A 19,290-nucleotide genomic window follows, 5' to 3' on the forward strand; every position below is an offset into this window, starting at 1 on the left:
TCTGCCTCCTCTCCCCCCACAAAGGTCCCAGAAGAGAACATCAATGGTGTCGTCAGTGCCCTGAAGGTCAGCCAAGCAGAGAAGCACTAGAAGGGTCTCTTCTGCTCCTCCCTGCCGCCGCCCAGGCCCAGCCCTAACCCTGAAGATTGATCTTGCAGTATTTCTCTACAGACTGGAAAATCAGCCTGGGGACCCTGAGGAAGGGGCCTCTGTGGGAGACTCCCTCGATTGCCAGTCCCTCCAGGGCAGGGGCCCACGCCAAGGCCTCTCCATGCCCTCCTGCCTTCCCGGAGCCCCCGACCCTCCAGAGAACGACCTTTCTCTTCTCCACCTCCCCCACCCCAGAAAATGCTTTCAGAGGCCCAGGGAGCTTGTGAGCTGATCCACCTTCTCGTCCGGCCTCACCCACGGCCAGGGGCAGATGCCAAGGGAAGCCGGTCCCTCCGAGACACCAGTGTACCAGCTGTCATGTCACCTTGCAGGGCTGGGGCTGGTGGGGTGGGGCTGAGTTTGGGGTGCCCCAGAGGGTTTGGGGGTGAGTACCGTGGTCACTGGTCTCTGCTTCCATCAGCTCAGGGCTGGTTCCCTCGGAGTGGAGGCCAGCATGGCCCCCTCAGGTCATCGGGGCTGGTGAGGCTCAGACAGGAATCCAGGTGGGATCCCCGAGCTGGGAAGGACCCAGACTCCCCCTGTACCTCGCCTGCCAATCACAGGGCCTGGGCCCGACTCCCAGCAAGACTGCCAAGAGGGCCCTGTCCAGAGCCTCCCCCACAAGCACTCAGTCCTTGGGGGAGGAGGGAGGGTCCCAGGAGACCCACCAGCCTGGAGCACCAGCTCCTGTCCCCTCGGCTCTCCCTGGACCCGACTTGGGCAGGTAGAGCCTCAGCTTCCCCCAGCAGGGACATCCCTGGCTTTCCGGGCCTGAGGTTTCTTAGGTGGTGTCCCACCTCCCCAACAGTCAACTAGACCAGCATAGGACTCCCCACCGTCCTCCTTCCTCCTCTGCCCCAACTCACCCGCCTGCCTACCCGCCCCCTCGGTTGGCGGCTGTGGCATTCATGAGTACTTGACCCAGGAGGCAGCTTAACTGAGCCTTAATAGAGAAAACCATACTTCGTTTTAGTTTCTTATTTAACGTATTTGCACCCAGGCTGCTCTTGGCAGTAGTTTCTGTTTGGCAGGGATAGGACCTATTTGAGTTCTGTCAAGGGGGTCTGGAGGCTCCGTGTCACTAGGCTGGTGCTCTGTGGCTCCAGGGACAGGCAGTGGGAGTCGGGAGATGTCACAGGAGCCTTGGCCCTCTCTTCTGAAGGGAAGCTGGGAGCAGAGATCTGTTACAAGACGCTGGAGCCGCTGGCACCCTACATGGGAACTCCCAACCAGCTGTGGTTCTATCTGAGCAGCAGAGGGGATGAGGGAACCCGAGCACCATGAGGAGGTGGACAGCCGGGTGGCAGGCCAGCTGAGTGGTCATGTCCAGGAGGCATGGGGTTAGCTGTAGTGTCCCTTCCAGTGGGGTGGTTTTCTGAATGAGCAGGCCCAAGGGCCCCTGTGGCTTTGGCTCTGGCGGTTTGTTTTTTGTTTTTGAGGTGGGAATCTGGCTCTGTCGCCCAGGCTGGAGTGCAGTGGCACGATCTTGCCTCACTGCAACCTCCTCCCAGGTTCAAGTGATTCTCCTGCCTCAGCCTTCCGAGTAGCTGGGGTTACAGGCGCGCACCACCACGTCTGGCTAGTTAATTGTATTTTTAACAGAGACGGGATTTCATCACGTTGCTCAGGCTGGTCTCGAACTCCTGACCTCAGGTGATCCGCCCGCCTCGGCCTCCCAAAATGCTGGGTTTACAGGCGTGAGCCACCACACCCAGCTGAGTTGTGCTGTTTTTGTGGTCAGAGGAGAAGGGATATTTTCTAGTCCTGGCAAAGTGCTCCCCACTTCTCTGAGCTGCGTGGGACCCTCTGAGCCCTGGAAGCCCACCAGATGGAGAAGCTGTTCTTTAAAATCCTTGTGGGTGTTCGAGGCCCACCACATTAATTAGAAACCAATTTTTTTTTTAAGTTAATTCGTTTTGCACAAAACTCCAAAACAAAACTCATACATTGCTGGTCCCAAAAGGGAGGTGGCCGAGTGGGGCAGGGCTGCAGTGGAAGCCCTGAGTCCCCCTTCTGACCTTGCAAGGCCTTGATTTTCCTTTCTGTCATTTCCCCTTGACGGTGTCACTTCTCTGCCTTTCCTTCCTGCCATGCAAGTGTGTCGGCCCCGTAACCCGAGTCATGTGTCCCCTAGACTTCCTAGGACGTATCTATTGTACACACCTATAAATACCTGTGTTTTATGTTGATAGAGATATATACTGTAAATAGCATATATACTTGAGCAATATATATGTTAATATATACTGTGTGCGCAGTCCGTGGACACAGCCCCCCCGCTGTGTGTGCACGTGTATGGGTGTGACGGCCTCCACCCCGCGCCGTCTGCCATGCACGCGGGCACATTTGAGCCACCATATATTTTTAATTCAAGTATATAGGCAATACGATTATTACAGAAGCCGATGGGTTCCCTCAGACCTGACTTGAGAGAACAAAGCCAGCAGCTCAAAGAGCCCGTGACATGGGATGTGGAATGGGTGCCGAGAGCCCGCTGTGGTGTGGGTCATGCCTCCTGCAACCCACTTTCCCCAGCCAAGGTCCCTGGGCGCCCTTGTTTTATTTGGGGGGACATTGATCCCGAGCGAGGAGTATTTGGAATTTCTTGCTTTTAACCAGAATGCCCCCTCTCCCCTGCCCCCGCCAGCGGCCTCACCCTGAAGACCTGGGCCTGCTGAATGGGCCACACGCTGCCTGCATCCCGCCTCCGTGGGTGGCACTTTTTACGCAGGCGGCTTCTTTGTTTTTTTGTTTTGTTTTGTTTTTTATAACCTGCAAGCTTAGAAATCTCAGGTTCTGCTCCCGGGGCTGCTCCTGGGGACTGGCCTCGTGTCATGGAGAAAAGCATGCGTGTCGGGGCACGCTGGGGCCAGGGCATGGCTCTCCGCCCTGGCTGGCTCTGCAGGGGTGGTCCCTGTTCCAGCCCGCTCTGTGGGAGCTGCCCCCCAGGGACCCTGCTCCGCGGTCACAGGGGGCCCCTTTAGTTTTCCCGTCCCCATCCTGCTCGTGTAAAGCTTGGTTTATCTTCTCGGTGTTCTGTGTGTAGCGTAGTCTTGGTTTGGTCTCCACAGCTCTTCGGGGTGGGGTGTGAGTGTGGTTTTTCCCAGGCAGGGGCCGTCTGCCCTTGTCCCCCAGCCATCTCTTGGTCTGCTGGGTGGGAGGGTCTCTCCAGGCCCCAGACCCCATTTGGAGGGGTGTGTGTTTCTCCGAGGGGCTCCATCCGCAGTTGCATGGAACTCCTTACCTGTTTGCCGTCTGTCCCCCGGAGGTAATCAGAGGACTGGGCCTGTTGTCTTGACGCTGGCGGATGGAGCAGGTGCCTGGCGGGGGAGGAAGAGGGCTCTCTATGATGTGGATTTTTTTTTTTTTTTTTTTTTTTTTTTTGAGATGGAGTCTTGCTCTGTTGCCCAGGCTGGAGTGCAGTGGCATGATCTCAGCTCACTGCAGCAACCACCACCTCCTGGGTTCAAGCGAGTCTCCTGCCTCAGCCTCCCAAGTAGCTGGGATTACAGGCACCCCCCACCACACTCGGCTAATTTTTGTATTTTTAGTAGAGACAGGGTTTCGCCATGTTGGCCAGGCTGTTCTCAAACTCCTGACCTCAGGTGATCTGCCCACCTTGGCCTCCCAAAGTGCTGGGATTACACGCATGAGACACCCCGCCTGGCCAATGGGATTTTTTACGCCACTTCCTGAGTGAAGCACTTTGCATGGGGATGGGAAGAAGCACCCCCAACCTTCTAGCCCGCTCTGAGCAGGGCCTGGAGCATTGGAGACATTGGTTAGTGTAATAGGCAGAGCCTGAGTGAGGCCGATGGGCTTCTCCAACAGAGAAAATACATTGGCTTTGGATACCATGCTGAGGGAGGGGGTTAGGCCTGGCAGGGGCCCATTCAAAGGAGGCCGGGCTTGGTGGCTTAGGCCTGTCATCCCAGCACTTTGGGAGACCAAGGCGGGAGGATAGCTTGAGGCCAGGAGTAGCCTGGAGCAGAGGCAGGAGTCTGAGGCCTCAGCCATGGCATCCAGGGACATCCTGGTGGCTGAGAAAGCTTGTGGCTGTCGCTACAAGGGAAGAGGAGCTATGGAAATTGGAAGTGCAGGGTGGCCTGTGTGCTAGGAGTGGGGATGCAGGCCTAGATGTGTTTATGCACACATATGTGCATGTACGTGTGAGCGTGGATGTGTTCCTATGCATTAGAGTGTGTGTGCGTGCACGTGTGCAGAGCCCACACCTGAGATATGGGACTGGCTCTTGGAGTATTTTGAGTTCTCAGTAGCAGTCTTGCTGTCAGGCCTCGAGTGCAGAAATGATTAGGTGAGTGAGGGCAGGACTCGAATGCAGGCCCTGGCTCCAGGGGAGAGGGTGGGGCATCTCTGGTAGGATGGCCTCACCCCACTTGTCAGAACTACTCTGGAGGTGGGCAAAGGTGTCAGGAACAGTTTGAGCAGTTCTGGCTCAGGGTCACTCATGAGGTTGCTGTTGTCTGAAATCTTAGCTAAGGATTGGAGGATGCACTTCTAACTGAGGCCTGGCTGTAGGCGGGAGGCCTCAGTTCTTTCCCAGGTGGGCCAACCCACGTGGCTGCTTGAGTGTCCTCACAATATGGCGCTCGGCTTCCCCCCAGAGCAAGAGATTCAAGGGCCCAGGGTAAAAAGCCAAAGTGTTATTTTTATCCCTAGCCTCAGAATTCACACTCTGTTGCCTCCACCATGCTCTGGTGTGATACAGCCCAGCTCTGATTGGAAGGGGCTGGGGCTGCCCATGCTGACTCTTCAAAGGCATCCCATCCTGAAGATGGTGTTCACAGGGAGGGTTTGTGGGGGCCAGTGCTCCCTCATCTACTGGGGCTCATTCTGGAAGAAGGTCCAGAAGAATTGGAGACCCCTGCCCCTCACCCAACTTTGGAGGTGGCAGAGTGAACAGCAGGCCAAGTTCAGGTCCCAAGACAGGCCAAGGCCAGTGCGGTTTCCCGTCCACTGCCTCATTTTACCTGTATTCAGAAGACGGTCTAGGAAGAGTTGAGCAGAGTTCCCTCCAAAAGAGTAGGGAGCTGATAACAGCCCCAAGCCCTCCTCTTTCTCTATGCCAAAATCATTTCCGTTATCCTGAGATGGGGGTGAGTGGATGGATGGTGTACTGAGGGGCCTCTGCCCTGCCCAGAGCTCCCCCATCGTAGTGGGGGCAGGGGACTTCCTGCCCATGGCCCCCTCCAGCCCTCACCTGGCGTGCCCGGGTCACCAGCAGCAGCAGCGGTGTTTCATCGGTCCCAAGATCTGGGTGAAGGGGAGAACCTGCCATCTTATCCCTACCCCCCGGGGCCCTCAAGCTTATTTTCTTGTTGAAGAAACACAAAACCCTCGAGATTCATGTACTGTATGTTGGAGAGAAAAAAATTACCTAATGTTCCCCCAAAAAAGACAGTATATTTTGTACTTTGTAAAGTGTTAATTAAAATGAAAAGAAAAAAAGATGCTGGCTGGTTCTTGTCTGGTTTTTTGCTGATCTAGCCAGAACCTGGTCTCATCGCTTTCTCCTCCACACTGTGGTCGGGGGAACACAGGCCAGGGGCTAGAGGCGGGTAGAAAAACACCCAGAAACTGAGGAAGGGTCCCCAGAGCCAGAGGGGTTGTATTAGTTACCTGGTGCTGTATAACAAGTTGCCTCCAAACAGCGACTTAACATGATCATTATTTATAGATCACATTTTCTGTGGGTCAGGAATTCAAGAAGTTTGGCTGAGCGATTCTGGCTCAGAGTCACTCATGAGGTTGCTGTTGTCTGAAATCTTAGCTAAGGACTGAAGGATGCACTTCTAAGTGAGGCCTGGCTGTAGGCAGGAGGCCTCAGTCCTTCCCCACGTGGGCCAACCCACGGGGCTGCTTGAGTGTCCTCACAATATGGCACCCAGCTTCCCCCAGAGCAAGAGATTCAAGGGTCCAGGTTAGAAACCAAAGTGTTATTTTTATTCCTAGCCACAGAATTTACACGCCATTGCCTCCACCATGCTCTGGTGTGATACGGCCCAGCTCTGATTTGACATGGGAGGGAACTGCATAAGTGGGTGGAAACCAGGAGGTAAAGATGACTGGGGGCCATCTTGGAGGCCAGCTACTATGCCCAGCATCCCCACCCAGATCTTGGGCAGAGGCAGGCCTGGGAGTGGGGACAGTGGGGTGAAGGAGTTGGACGGGGCCTTTCTGATGGCAGGGGAAGGTCAGGGGCTGCTTGCCTGGCCTAAGGGTCTCGCATCCAAACCTAGTGCCCTGCTATGGACATCACAGCTCCAGGTAAGTTCCAGAAGCCCAGGAGCTGATACCTCCAGATTAGATATCCTGTGGGCAGGAAAGAGGAGCACCATGCTTCTGGCTCCTGCCCTCTTGGTAGGCGGGACACTGGGGCTGTGCCAGCAAAAGATGGGCTTGAGACCAGCAGGTTCTAGACTGACACCCTTCCCCTTCTCCTCTCTGAGATTTTCCATGGGGGGGGGCGGGTAGCTGTGAGCAGGGCAGGGCTGAAGACCCATACCTGCCCTAGGCCCCATCAACCCCCGTCCCAACCCTGCCTCACCCTTGGCCCACAGGAAGAGACCCTGGAGACTGGGAGTGAAAATGGTAGCTGAATATTCTTCCATCACCCTGAGCCCAGGAGAGTTCTAGCTGCTGGGAAGGTTTTATACCTGGGGTCTGAAGACAAGTCCTGTCACTCTGGCCTTCAGATAATACCACAGGAGAGCCGGGTGCAGTGGCTCACACCTGTAATCCCAGCACTTCTGGAGGTGGAGGCAGGAGGATTACCTGAGGTCAGGAGTTCAAGACCACCCTGGTCAACATGTGTAACCCTATCTCTACTAAAAATACAAAAATTAGCTGGGCGTGGTGGTGGGTGCCTGTAATCCCAGCTACTTGGGAGGCTGAGGTAGGAGAACGGCTTGAATCCGGGAGGTGGAAATTGCAGTGAGCCGAGATTGTGCCACTGCACTCCAGCCTGGGCAACAGAGTGAGACTTGGTCTCAAAAAAAAAAAAAAAAAAAAAAAAAAAAGATAATTCCACTGGAGCCGGAACATCCATGGGCGATCTTGACTGCCCCAAAACTCTCAAAACCATCCCCTTGTGCTGGTGCTGGGGACCCACCATAGCCCCTGCACCAGGGATCCTTCCCGGAGCATTACAATGGATGCAGTGCTAGGATGGACCACAAGGGAGTGCTGTGCTTGGACCAGGAAATGACCAGCTGCCGGCCAATAGTAGAGGGAAGACGGAGAAGCAGCGAGGGACAGGAGAGTTAGGCTTAGTGAGACAAGAAACACAGCAGGTAGAATGCAAAGGCAAAGAAGGACCTGTAGTGGGAATTAAGAAGTGGGGTGGGCCAGGTGCAGTGACTCAACGCTTGTCATCCCAGCACTTTGGGAGGCCGAGGCAGGTGGATCATGAGGTCAGGAGTTCAAGACCAGCCTGACCAAAATGGTGAATCCCCATCTCTACTAAAAATACAAAAATTAGGCGTGGTGGCAGCCACCTGTAATCCCAGCTACTCGGGAGGCTAAGGCAGAAGAATCACTTGAACCCAGAAGGCAGAGGTTGCAGTGAGCCGAGATCACACCACTGCACTCCAGCCTGGCGACAGAATGAGACACCGTCTCAAAAAAAAAAAAAAGAAGTGGGGTGGGCCAGGTGCAGTGACTCTTGCCTGTCACCCCAGCACTTTGGGAGGCCGAGGTGAGCAGATCCCTTAAGCCCAGGAGTTCAAGACCAGCCTGGCCAACATAGGGAGACCATGTCTCTACAAAAAATAAAAAATTAGGCCAGGCACGGTGGCTTACGCCTGTAATCCCAGCACTTTGGGAGGCTGAGGTGGGCGGATCACCTGAGGTCAGGCGTTCGAGACCAGCCTGGCCAACATGGCAAAACCTCGTCCCTACTAAAAATACAAAAATTATCCAGGCATGGTGGCGGGCGCCTGTAATCCCAGCTACTCGAGAGGCTGAGGCAGGAGAATCGCTTGAACCTGGGAGGCAGAGGTTGCAGTGAGCCGAGACCATGCCATTGCACTCCAGCCTGGGCAACAGAGTGAGAGCCTGTCTCAAAAAAAAAATTAGCCAGATGTGGTGGTGCATACCTGTAGTCCCAACTACTCAGAGGCTGAGGCCAGAGGATCACTTGAGCCCAGGAGCTGGAGGCTCCAGTGAGCTGTGATGGCACCAGTGCACTCCAGCCTGAGCAACAGAACAAGACCCTTTCTCTAAAAAGCAATAAATTCCAAAAAAAATTAAATTAAAAAATAAAGCAAAGGCCACAAAAGGAAAGGGCATCATCTTTGGTCACTTTGCCCACCCTGGTTTTGTCATGTGAATTTCAGCTGACTCGGGCAGGGGAGGGAGTGTCAGATCAGCTCACATAGTGAAGAAAGCGGAAAAAAATATGCACCAAAAGGGAATGTGTGCAATGAAATCATGGTGACAGCTGCACAACACAGTTTGCGAAAAACCACTGAGCTGTGTGCTGTAAATGGTTTTATGTTATGTGACTTATATCTTGATGTTTTAAAGAAGGAATGTGGTAGAAAAAGCAACAGGTCTGGACGCACACTGGAGGACAGCTGAGAAAGAAACGTGATTGCGGCTGGGCGTGGTGGCTCACACCTGTGGTCCTAGCACTTTAGGAGTCCGAGGCTGGCGGATTGTCTGAGCTCAGGGGTTCAAGACCAGCCTGGGCAACACAGTGAAATTTCGTCTCTACTAAAATACAAAAAATTAGCCGAGCATGGCGGTGTGTGCCTGTAATTTCAGCTACTTGGGAGGCTGAGGCAGGAGAATCGCTTGAACCAGGGAGGCAGAGGTTGCAGTGAGCTGCGATCGCGCCACTGCACTCCAGCCTGGGCAACAGAGCGAGACTCCATCTCCAAAAACAAAACAAAACAAAACAAAAAAGGCGATTGCTATGATGGTGTTTGGCAGCTGAATGTGGAGGTCTTCGCCTTGTAAAGGTTGGCAGCAGAACATCACATTTGAGAGGTTTTTCCAAGAGATGCCTCTACCTGAGCTGAGTGGGAAACTCAGGCAGCATCAGCTAGACCCAGGGCCTGGTTTGTTTGTTTTTTTCTTTAAATTTATTTGCTCACTGCAGCCTCGAACTCCTGGTCTCAAGCAATCCTCCCATCTCAGCCTCCAGAGTGGCTGTTAACTATAGGCATGCACCACCACGTTTGGCTAATTTTTTAATTTTTTGTGGAGATGGGGGTCTTGCTATATTGCCCAGGCTGCCCTTGAACTCCTGAGCTCAAGTGATCCTCCCACCCCAGCCTCCCAAAGTGTTGGGATCACAGGCGTCAGCCACCATGCCCGGGGCCCATTTCTATGTACTTGGTCATTATAAGCTCTGATGACTACTGGGCACCAAGAGGGTTCCCTAATTTATTTATTTACATTTATGTATTTATTTAGAGATGGAGTCTTGCTCTATCACCCAGGCTGGAGTGCAGTGGAGCAATCTAAGCTCACTGCAGGCCCCACCTCCCAGTTTCAAGTGATTCTTGTGCCTCAGCCTCCCCAGTAGCTAGGACTATAGGCACACACTGCCACGCCCAGCTAATTTTTGTATTTTTAGTAGAGATCAGGTTTGGCCATATTGGCCAGGCTGGTCTCGAACTCATGACCTCAAGTGATCCGCCCGCCTCGGCCTCCCAAAGTGCTGGGATTACAGGCTTGAGCCACCGCCCCCGGCCGGGGTCCCTCTGTTAGAGGCAGAAACACAAGAAAAGCAGGCAGAAAGCCTGCCATGGGCCTGCAAGGAACAGCCCAAGTTGTATGCAGGGAAATAAATATTCAGTATCTTGGAACTTACAGAGTGTGTTGTAGATTAAATGATGCAGATGTCAAAACTGAAAAAAATTAAATGAATGAGCGGCAACTCCACTCCTAGGTATATACATCCATGAAAACTGAAGACTTATGTTCACACAAAAACGTTCCAGAAACAAAACGCTGGGCCAATGTGAAACTTATACGTGAATGTTTTGACATTATTTATAATGGTCAAAAAGTGAAACCAACCCAAATGTCCACCAACTGATGAATAAATATGCAAAACGTTATATTATATATTAAAAAAAAAAAAAAAAAAAAAAAAGGCTGGGCGAGGTGGCTCACGCCCGTAATCCCAACACTTTGGAAGGCTGAGGCAAGAGAATCATTTGAGCCCAGGAGTTCAATACCACCCTGGGCAACATAGCGAGGTCCCCCCCATCTCTACAAAAAATTTTAAAAATTGGCCGGGGCATGGCCTAGCGTGCCTGTAATCCCAGCCACTTAGGAGGCTGAGACAGGAGGATTGCTTGAGCTCAGGAGTTCAAGGCCGCAGTGAGCTATGATCACACCACTGTACTCCAGCCTGGGCAACAGAGCAAGACTGTCTCAAAAAATAAAAGTTTCCGCCAGGCGCGGTGGCTCACGCCTGTAATCCCAGCCCTTCGGGAGGCCGAGGCGGGCAGATCACGAGGTCAGGAGATCGAGACCATCCTGGCTAACACAGTGAAACCCCGTCTGTACTAAAAATACAAAAAATTAGCCAGGCGCAGTGGTGGGCGCCTGTAGTCCCAGCTACTCGGGAGGCTGAGGCAGGAGAATGGCATGAACCCGGGAGGCGGAGCTTGCAGTGAGCCGAGATCGCACCACTGTACTCCAGCCTGGGAAACAGAGCAAGACTCCATCTCAAAAAAATAATAATAATAAATAAAATAAAAATAAATAAAAGTTTCCAGATGATTCTATCATATAGTATTGTACAAGCAGGGTTGAGAATGAGAACCCCAGGTTTGAGGGGTAGAATCTGCTCTAAGGAATCCCAAAGTCACTCCTTTTTTATTTTTGAGATGGAGTTTTGCTCTTGTTTCCCAGGCTGGAGTGCAATGGTGTAATCTCGGCTCACTGCAACCTCTGCCTCCCGGGTTCAAGCGATTCTCCTGCCTCAGGCTCCTGGGTAGCTGGGATTACAGGCATGTGCCACCACGCCCAGCTAATTTTGTATTTTTAGTAGAGACGGGGTTTCTCCATGTCCATGTTGGTCAGGCTGGTCTCAAACTCCCGACCTCAGGTGACCTGCCCGCCTTGGCCTCCCAAAGTGCTGAGATTTACAGGCGTGAGCCACCACACCCTGCCCAAAGTCCCTCTTATGAACATCATTGCCTTGGCTGCTCTGCAGGGCAGGTGGCGGACCAGCCCCAAGACACACACCCTTGAAAGCAGGCATCCGTCTCACCACCCCATCTGCAGCTCCTGGCATACAGTACGTGCTGGGGAGCATGTGGTTTATCAATCATCTTCTTCATCTTCAATATTTTTCCCCCAGGCCCGGGCGCGGTAGCTCACGCCTGTAATCCCAGCACTTTGGGAGGCCGAGGTGGGCGGATTACATGAAGCCAGGAGTTTGAGACCAGCCTGGCCAACATGGTGAAGCCCCGTCTCTACTAAAAATATTAAGACAAAAATTAGCTGGGCCTGGTGGTGCACGTCTGTAGTCCCAGCTACTCGGGAGGCTGAGGCAGCAGAATCACTTGAACCACCCAAGAGGCAGAGCTTGCAGTGAGCTGAGATCGCACCACTGCATTCCAGCAGTGTATATATATATATAAATTACATATATATATATATGTAATTTTCCTCCTGGAATGCATGTCAACTGCTGGAGTTGTGGAACCAGCTACCACCGTTCATCTGAGCCTATCCAGTCTGAGGCCCCAAGGAGGGAACTCAAACGGGGCATCTTTCCGACTGGCATGACTTCATGTGCTCCACTCTGGCCTCCTGGGATTCAGCTGCCACCTGCTACCAGAGCAAGAGTAAGATGTTTCCCCAGCAAAACAGGTGCCTCCTGGTTGGAGGTGACAACAGTATCTAGGTTTATCCATTTATTTATTTATGTATTTATTTATTGAGACAGAGTCTCAATCTGTCACCCTGGCTGGAGTGCCGTGGTGTCATCTCGACTCACTGCAACCTCCGCCTCCCTGGTTCAAGCAATTATCCTGCCTCAGCCTCCCAAGTAGCTGGGATTACAGGCACATGCCACCACACCCAGCTAATTTTTGTATTTTTAAAAAGTAGAGACGGTGTTTCACCATGTTGGCCAAGCTGGTCTTGAACTCCTGACCTCAGGCGATCCATCTGCCTCAGCCTCCCAAAGTGCTAGGATTACAGGCGTGAGCTACCGCCGCCAGCCATGGTTTATCCTTTTTTTTTTTTTGGAGACAGAGTCTCGGTCTGTCTCCCAGACTGGAGTGCAGTGGCTCAGTCTTGGCTCACTGCAACCTCCGCTTCCTGGATTCAAGCAATTCTCCTGCCTCAGCCTCCCAAGTAGCTGGGACTACAGGCACGTGCCATCACACCCAGCTAATTTTTGTAGTTTTAGTACAGACGGGGTTTCACCAGTCTCAGACTGGTCAGACTGGTCTTGAACTCCTGACCTCATGATCAGCCTATGTCAGCCTCCCAAAGTGCTGGGATTACAGGCGTGAGCCACCACACCTGGCCATGGTTTATCCTCTTAAACATGACCACAGAGGATGCACCTCACTGTGGCCCCAGATCCAAGAAAAGCACAGCTATCAGGACTCCTAACACTGTCTCCAGCTCAGGCTTAACCCAGGCTGCTGCTGTCTCCCATGTTAAATATCGGGGCTGGTGTTTAATGAATTCAGAACCCTTGGTTGGTGCAGCAGGAGCGTCTCGGGTAGCTGCATAGTGTCCCCTGGGAGAGAGAAAGCAAGTGTGGGGTCCTGGAGGCAGGGACAGGTGCCTGGTGCACGATCACAGGCAGGACAGAGCCTGGAGCAGATGCTGCCTGGGGCGGCGCTGGGCCAGTGCCGGGTGCTGCCCTCATGGCCGTCTCTGAAAGGGTCTGTCCCACCAGGTGGTTAAGCTGGGCCACTAGGTCAGTCCTGGTGCCATGGATTGCATAGAGAAGACCCCAGAACAGTTGTTAGTTTGTTTTTGAGACAGAGTCTCGCTCTGTCACCCAGGCTGGAGTACAGTGGTGCAATCTAGGCTCACTGCAACCTCCGCCTCCCAGGTTCAAGCAATTCTCCTGCCTCAGCCTCCTGAGTAGCTGGGATTGCAGGCACACGCCACCATGCCTGGTTAATTTTTGTATTTGTATTTTTATTTATTTTTGAGCCAGAGTCTTGCTCTGTCACCCAGGCTGGAGTGCAGTGGTGTGATCTTGGCTCACTGCAACGTCCACCTCCCGCTTTTTTTTTTTTTTTTTGGTGCGCAGACCAGTGTTCATTCCTACTTCATGGGCAGGGGCGGGAGTGCCTAGATGGGAAGTCAGACCAGGCAGGGGTGGATGGACGACAGCCCATGAGCTGGGGCTAACTGGATCAGGGCCTGTGGGTAGTCTGGTGACTGCATCCTCGGATGCTGCAGTGGTTAGACTGGCACCCATGAGGGGGCCCTTGAGGAGCTCAGAACATGGCTCCATGGCAAGGGAGGGTCCCTGGGACGCAGCTCACTGAGCCTTGTGAAGCCGCCTGTGCCAGTGGCAGATGACATCCTGCCTCCGAGGGGAAACCCAGTCACGGGAGAGCAACGCCTCTCCCCAAGGTCAAAGAGCCGAATAGGGCAGGGAAGCCATTCTCCTGCTTAAGCCTCCCGGGTAGCTGGGACAACAGGCATGCGTCACCACGTCCGGCTAATTTTTGTATTTTCAGTGGAGACGGGGTTTTGCCATGTTGGCCAGACTGGTCTCAAACACCTGACCTCAAGTGCTCTGCCCATCTCGGACCCTCAAAGTGCTGGGATTACAGATGTGAGCCATTACGCCTGGCCTCCCATAACAGTTTAAGCAGTTCCCGCTGCCGTCCAGGTGAAGGCCAGGCCTCCTTTAGATGCTGGTACCAGGTGGAAGGTGAGAGAAACGTAGGATTTCATAAGAGCATCCTGAGTTTTGATCCTGGCCCAGGCACGGCACTGGGCGCTTGGCCTCAGACTGCAACCTGCTGGGCCGTGGCTGAGCCTTCTCTTTAGGGCATTATTTGTCAGGATTTGACTTTGTCATGCAGAGCACAGTCAGCGCATAAGTATTCCTGAATTAATGAAAATGTAGGCTGACCATATATTCAAGAAACAAGTCACGACAGCGTTCTATTGAGGTTGACAACCTGAGCTTTGATTAGCTGTGAAGGGTTTTCATGCCAGTGAGACCCATCTCTTCCCCACAGAAATCAGTGTGGAGTGGTGGTCTGCATACCTGCAGGGGCGAAGAGGATGGAAAACTGGACCTACGACCCCTGCAAACTGTCCGAGGGAGATGGCGGGGGCCTCCTCCAGGCTGACAACCTGGACACACTACGTCTTCCACCCAGGTGCCTCTCTGACCTTGGTTACTGACCCCATCAGAGAGAAAGGGACAGAGTCCGCGTGTATGGAGAATGGCCTGGGGACACATGGGGTTGGCACTCCATCGTGGGTGCCGTTCACGTGCTCACTAAAGCGAGAGGAGACGGGAGCTTGCAAACACTGATTTTTCGCAGGAACACAATGATCGAGCCTAGCAACCGAGCTAATGGCATAGTAGGGTTTCTATGGACTTGTGTGTCAAATGCTGGGGTTGGGGGAGGGGCGGCACTAGGGAAAGAGAGGACAGACGCTGAGATGCAGGCACAGGTGACAGCTAGGGAGAGCGCTTGGTCCACAGCAGAAGAGCTCCAACCAGGAGCCCTCGTGAGCCACAGAAGGCACAGCCAAGCAGCCCTCCTGGGCAGACAGAGCCCAGCTGGAAGAAAGAAAAGACAAACCCAAGGACGTCCCTGCTTCTACACTGGTTGCTAGGTCCAAAGTCAAGATCATTACTGGGGCCAGACGCGGTGGCTCACGCCTGTCATCCCAGCACTTTGGGAGGCCGAGGCGGGCGGATCTCTGGAGGTCAGGAGTTCGAGACCAGCCTGGCCAACATAACAAAACTCCGTCTCTACTAAAAATACAAAAATTAGCCGGGCATGGTCATGCATGCCTGTAGGCCTGGCTACTCGGGAGGCTAAGGCAAGAGAATCGCCTGAACCCAGGAGGCGGAGGTTGCAGTGAGCTGAGATCATGCCACTGCACTCCAGCCTGGGCAACAGAGAGGGACTCTGTCTCAAACAAACAAAAAAGATCATTACTAGATCTGTATCTTGGTTGCCATTAGGGTGGGAGGATTAAAAACTCACCTCCAGAGACCCTCCATCCCCCATCCTCACCTGCCAACCCGAACCCCGCCCAGTGTGACCCGGGTCTGACCTCCAGGGGCACTTACCGTCTCTAGATCAATACGTGCTTTGCGGCTTGAGTTTCACTGAGGTCGGATTACCCTGCTTCACTGCAGGGGCAACTTTAGACCCGGCCCCAGCAACGGTTTCAGGAAGGAAAAATGACACGGTTTTCAATTTCTATTTCAAGTTTATGAGAAAACTTGACTGTAATAAACCTAAGAATGGGGTTCGCAGCCCAGGTGAACGGCCCCTCCCCTAGATATCTGAGTGGCTGGTTCTCATGGCCGCAGGTCACAGCAAGGACACCGCTGGCTGGGTGACCATTCCACTTTAAAGTACAGCTCTAGGCCAGGCGCAGTGGCTCACGCCTGTAATCCCAGCACTTTGGGAGGCCAAGGTGAGCGGATCACCTAAGGTCAGGAGTTCGAGAACAGCCTGGCCAACATGGCAAAACCCCGTCTCTACTAAAAATACAAAAATTAACCGGGTGTGGTGGCGGGCGCCTGTAATCCCAGTTACTCGGGAGGCTGAGATAGGAGAATTGCTTGAACCGGGAGGCGGAGGTTGCAGTGAGCCGAGATCGCGCCACTGCACTCCAGCCTGGGCAACAGAGTGAGACTCCGTCTCATAAATAAATAAATAAAGGGCAGCCCTCCCGAGATCCCATCCCCTCCTCCTGCTTTCTCTCCACGGCCCACAGAGCCATTTCCCATGCTGCCTCTCGTTTTTCCGGTTTCCCTACCTAGAATGTAAGCTTCACGGTGCGGGGATTTTTGTCACCACATGCCCCAGCATGAGGACAGTACTGGGCACCGACGGGGCACATGACAAGTATCTGTTGTGAACGCATTAAAGGAACGAGGTAAAGGCAGACAGGGCATGGGAGTCCAGCCTGTGACATGAGTACCAAGTATTTTCTCCCAACTGAACTGTGGGAGTAGAATCTGTTCAGAAAATATTTGTCAAGTATGGCTGGGTGCGGTGGCTCACACCTGTAATCCCAGCACTTTGGGGGACCGAGGCAGCCACATCAACTGAGGTCAGGAGTTTGAGACCAGCCTGGCCAACATGGCGAAACCCCATCTCTACTAAAAACACAGAAAACAAATTAGCTGGGTGTGGTGACACACACTTGTAGTCCCAGCTACTGGGGAGGCTGAGGCAGGAGAATCATTTGAACCCAGGGGGCGGAGTTGCAGTAAGCTGAGATCACGTCACTGTACTCCAGCCTGGGCAACAAAGCCAGACTCTGTCTCAAAAAAAACAAAAAATAAAAAAGAAAATATTTGTCAAGTAGGACTGTCTTCTAAACTATTTTTCAGTTGAGCACAGTAGCTCACACCTGTAATCCTAGCACTCTGGGAGGCCTAGGCAGGAGGATGGCTTGGCTTGAGGCCAGGGGTTGGAGCCTAAGCAACATAGCAAGACCTTGTCTCTATAAAAAAAAAAAAAAAATAGAAAGACCTCATCTCTATAAAAGTATTTTTCACTGGCTTCTGCCTCTGTATCAAAAGGCTTGTTTATAAAAGCAAAACTCTAAATGATCAAGTAAGATTTAAGAAGACCTCTTCAGATTTTAAAAACCAAAAGGCAGAAAATAGACTTTATTCCAAGACAGATTCGTAAAAGATGTTTTTAAAGGGAAAGGCAGGTCACGCTACTAAATCAAACGTTGTTCACAATTCTGGATCTCCCTCCTCCACCTGGCACTGCAGCGGAGCCTTGGCGGATGTGCTCGGGGCCCTCGGCCCACAGGAACTTGGCCTCGATTCTCTGCCTGAGGGGCTTCTTAACTTTTCCAAGCCAGGCAGTGAGCGTGGTGGGAGGCTGGGGCTGGCGCCCGCGGACAGCTCCAGATGGAATCTCAGGCCACGGTGCTTCTAGCGTCCCCCCAGCGAGCTTGCGGTGTGGCAGGCGGCCAGGAAGGGCCATGAGCAGGGTGGCTTGGATGAAAACCGAGGGCCAAGGCCAGCCTGACTCCCTCGCCTAAGGTGGGGCTCGGTCCGAGGCACATGCATGGCCTTGGCCAGACACAAACCAAGAGACTGCCATGACAGACAGAGGAGAAACCTCCCGAGCACTGTGTTCAAGCTAAGCTTTCCTAAGACAGGCTTCTCAGGCCAGATGTGACACCAGACACCGTCGCATGTTACTTGGAGGGCAGAGACGCACGGGCCACAGCGGCCCACCAAAGGCTGCCGTCCCGTGCTGAGTCCGCAGGCCTCACCTGCAGCTGGAGAGGGACCTTGCCCCGATCCTCCTGGTAGGTACCCGTTAAGGGATTCAGGACAGAGCGTCACACTGCACGCAGCGTCCTCCGCCACCACTATCCAAGAACCCCGGGGGGCTGGCCACGCGCTGGCCTCTGCCAAGGAGTGCCAGTGGTTCCCGGGATGGGGCCGCCCAAGCAGGTGAGGGAGGTTTAGATGAATGACTTGGCTAGGGTCACCATGTGGTCCACGCCACATGCCACGTCCACGGGCTCCCCAGGCATCGTCACCTGAAAAATAAGATCCAGCATATACCATGGGTGGGGTGGCGCACCCGGAGGAGACAGGCGCTGGTGTTGGCCAACCCGGCCCTGCCTCTCGGTAGGAGACAGCTTCTCTGAGCCTCGGCTCCCTACCCTCTGGGAATGGGGGCACTTATGCCTCCCCAGCAGGTCCATCAGGACAACTGCGTGTGGTCATGAGGACAAGGCCATCCCAACTCCCTCCAGTCAACGGCAGCCATCACCATTCACATCAGCCTGAGTGGCCACGCTGGGCAGGAACACAGGCCAAGGCAGGCGGATCACATGAGGTCAGAAGTTTGAGACCAGCCGGACGTGGTGGCGGGCGCCTGTAATCCCAGCTACTCGGGAGGCTGAGGTGGGAGAACTGCATGAACCCAGGAGGTGGAGGCTGCAGTGAGCCAAGATTGCACCACTGCACTCCAGCCTGGGTGACAGGGCGAGACTCCGCCTCAAAAACAAGCTCCAGAAACCCTTTCTCTTGCCTTGCAGGTCCAGTCTGGGAACCAGGTCCCACTGGCCCAGAATCTCCACTCATCTTACCCGTCACCCCCAGCTCCAGTCATAGGCAGGCTGCGTCCCAAGTCACGACCACCAAGCAGGGGCAGTGGCTGTGTCTCAAAGACCCTTAGCAGGAGCCCTGATCACACTGCCTGTCTGGGCTGACAACATGGCATCAGAGGACAGCCCAAGCCTCAAGGGAGCAAGAAGATGGCCTCGCTGAGACACGGAGGCTCTAGCCTGTTTGAAGGGCGCCCACTGTTCTATAGCCTCGCCATGGAAACGGACACCCTCAACAACTCCAGGTGTGCCCAGGACCATGGCCAATCCAGCTATCCAGGAAAGGGGCACTCTGCTTTCTCTTTCTTGTTTATTATGACTAGGCAGTGCATTTACATAGCTGCAAGATAAAAGGACATTCAGTGAAAAAGAAGAAAAAGCTATGAAATGACGTTTATTCCGGGTGCAGTGGCTCACACCTCTAATCCCAGCACTTTGGGAGGCCGAGGCGGACTCCACTTGAGGTCAGGAGTTCAAGACCAGCCTGGCCAACATGGTGAAACCCTATCTCTACTAAAAATACAAAAATTAGCTGGATGTGGTGGCGCACGCCTATAACCCCAGCTACTTGGGAGGCTGAGGCAGGAGAATCACTTGAACCCGGGAGGTGGAGGTTGCAGTGAACTGAGATTGCACCACTGCACTCCAGCCTGGGCGACAGAGCAAGACTCTGTCTCAAAAAAAAAAAAAAAAAAGGTTTTCATTACCACCCCTATCACCAGCTGCCCCAGTCCCCATCTGCCTCTGAAAACTACTTTTAACTGATTTCTTATTAACTTTCCAGAGGTTTGTTTTGTTTTTGTTTTAAGAGACAGGGTCTAGGCC

At 53.5% G+C, this 19,290-nt stretch overlaps 2 protein-coding genes across 4 annotated transcripts in view; one reads left to right on the plus strand and one right to left on the minus strand.

Annotated features, from left to right (window-relative positions):
- Window positions 1-5,621, plus strand: part of CASTOR2 (cytosolic arginine sensor for mTORC1 subunit 2) — a 69,921-nt gene extending 64,300 nt beyond the window's left edge. The window contains exon 9 of the mRNA XM_055292821.2: window positions 25-5,621. Within this exon, the coding sequence (XP_055148796.2) occupies window positions 25-90 (66 nt within the window). The 3' untranslated portion in view covers window positions 91-5,621. The remainder of the gene's footprint in view (window positions 1-24) is intronic.
- The window catches only part of RCC1L (RCC1 like), a 48,568-nt gene continuing 31,736 nt past the window's right edge, over window positions 2,459-19,290 (minus strand). For 2 of the 3 annotated variants that reach the window (XM_055292808.2, XM_055292807.2), the window contains one exon: window positions 16,961-17,892. In XM_055292808.2, coding sequence (XP_055148783.1) covers window positions 17,815-17,892 — 78 coding nt within the window. In that variant the 3' untranslated portion in view covers window positions 16,961-17,814. Of the gene's footprint in view, window positions 3,471-16,960; window positions 17,893-19,290 lie in introns of those variants that run through there. The other variant, XM_063646375.1, reaches the window with a different exon arrangement.

Source organism: Symphalangus syndactylus, chromosome 9 (genome assembly GCF_028878055.3).
Source record: "Symphalangus syndactylus isolate Jambi chromosome 9, NHGRI_mSymSyn1-v2.1_pri, whole genome shotgun sequence".
NCBI classification, from domain to species: Eukaryota; Metazoa; Chordata; class Mammalia; order Primates; family Hylobatidae; genus Symphalangus; species Symphalangus syndactylus.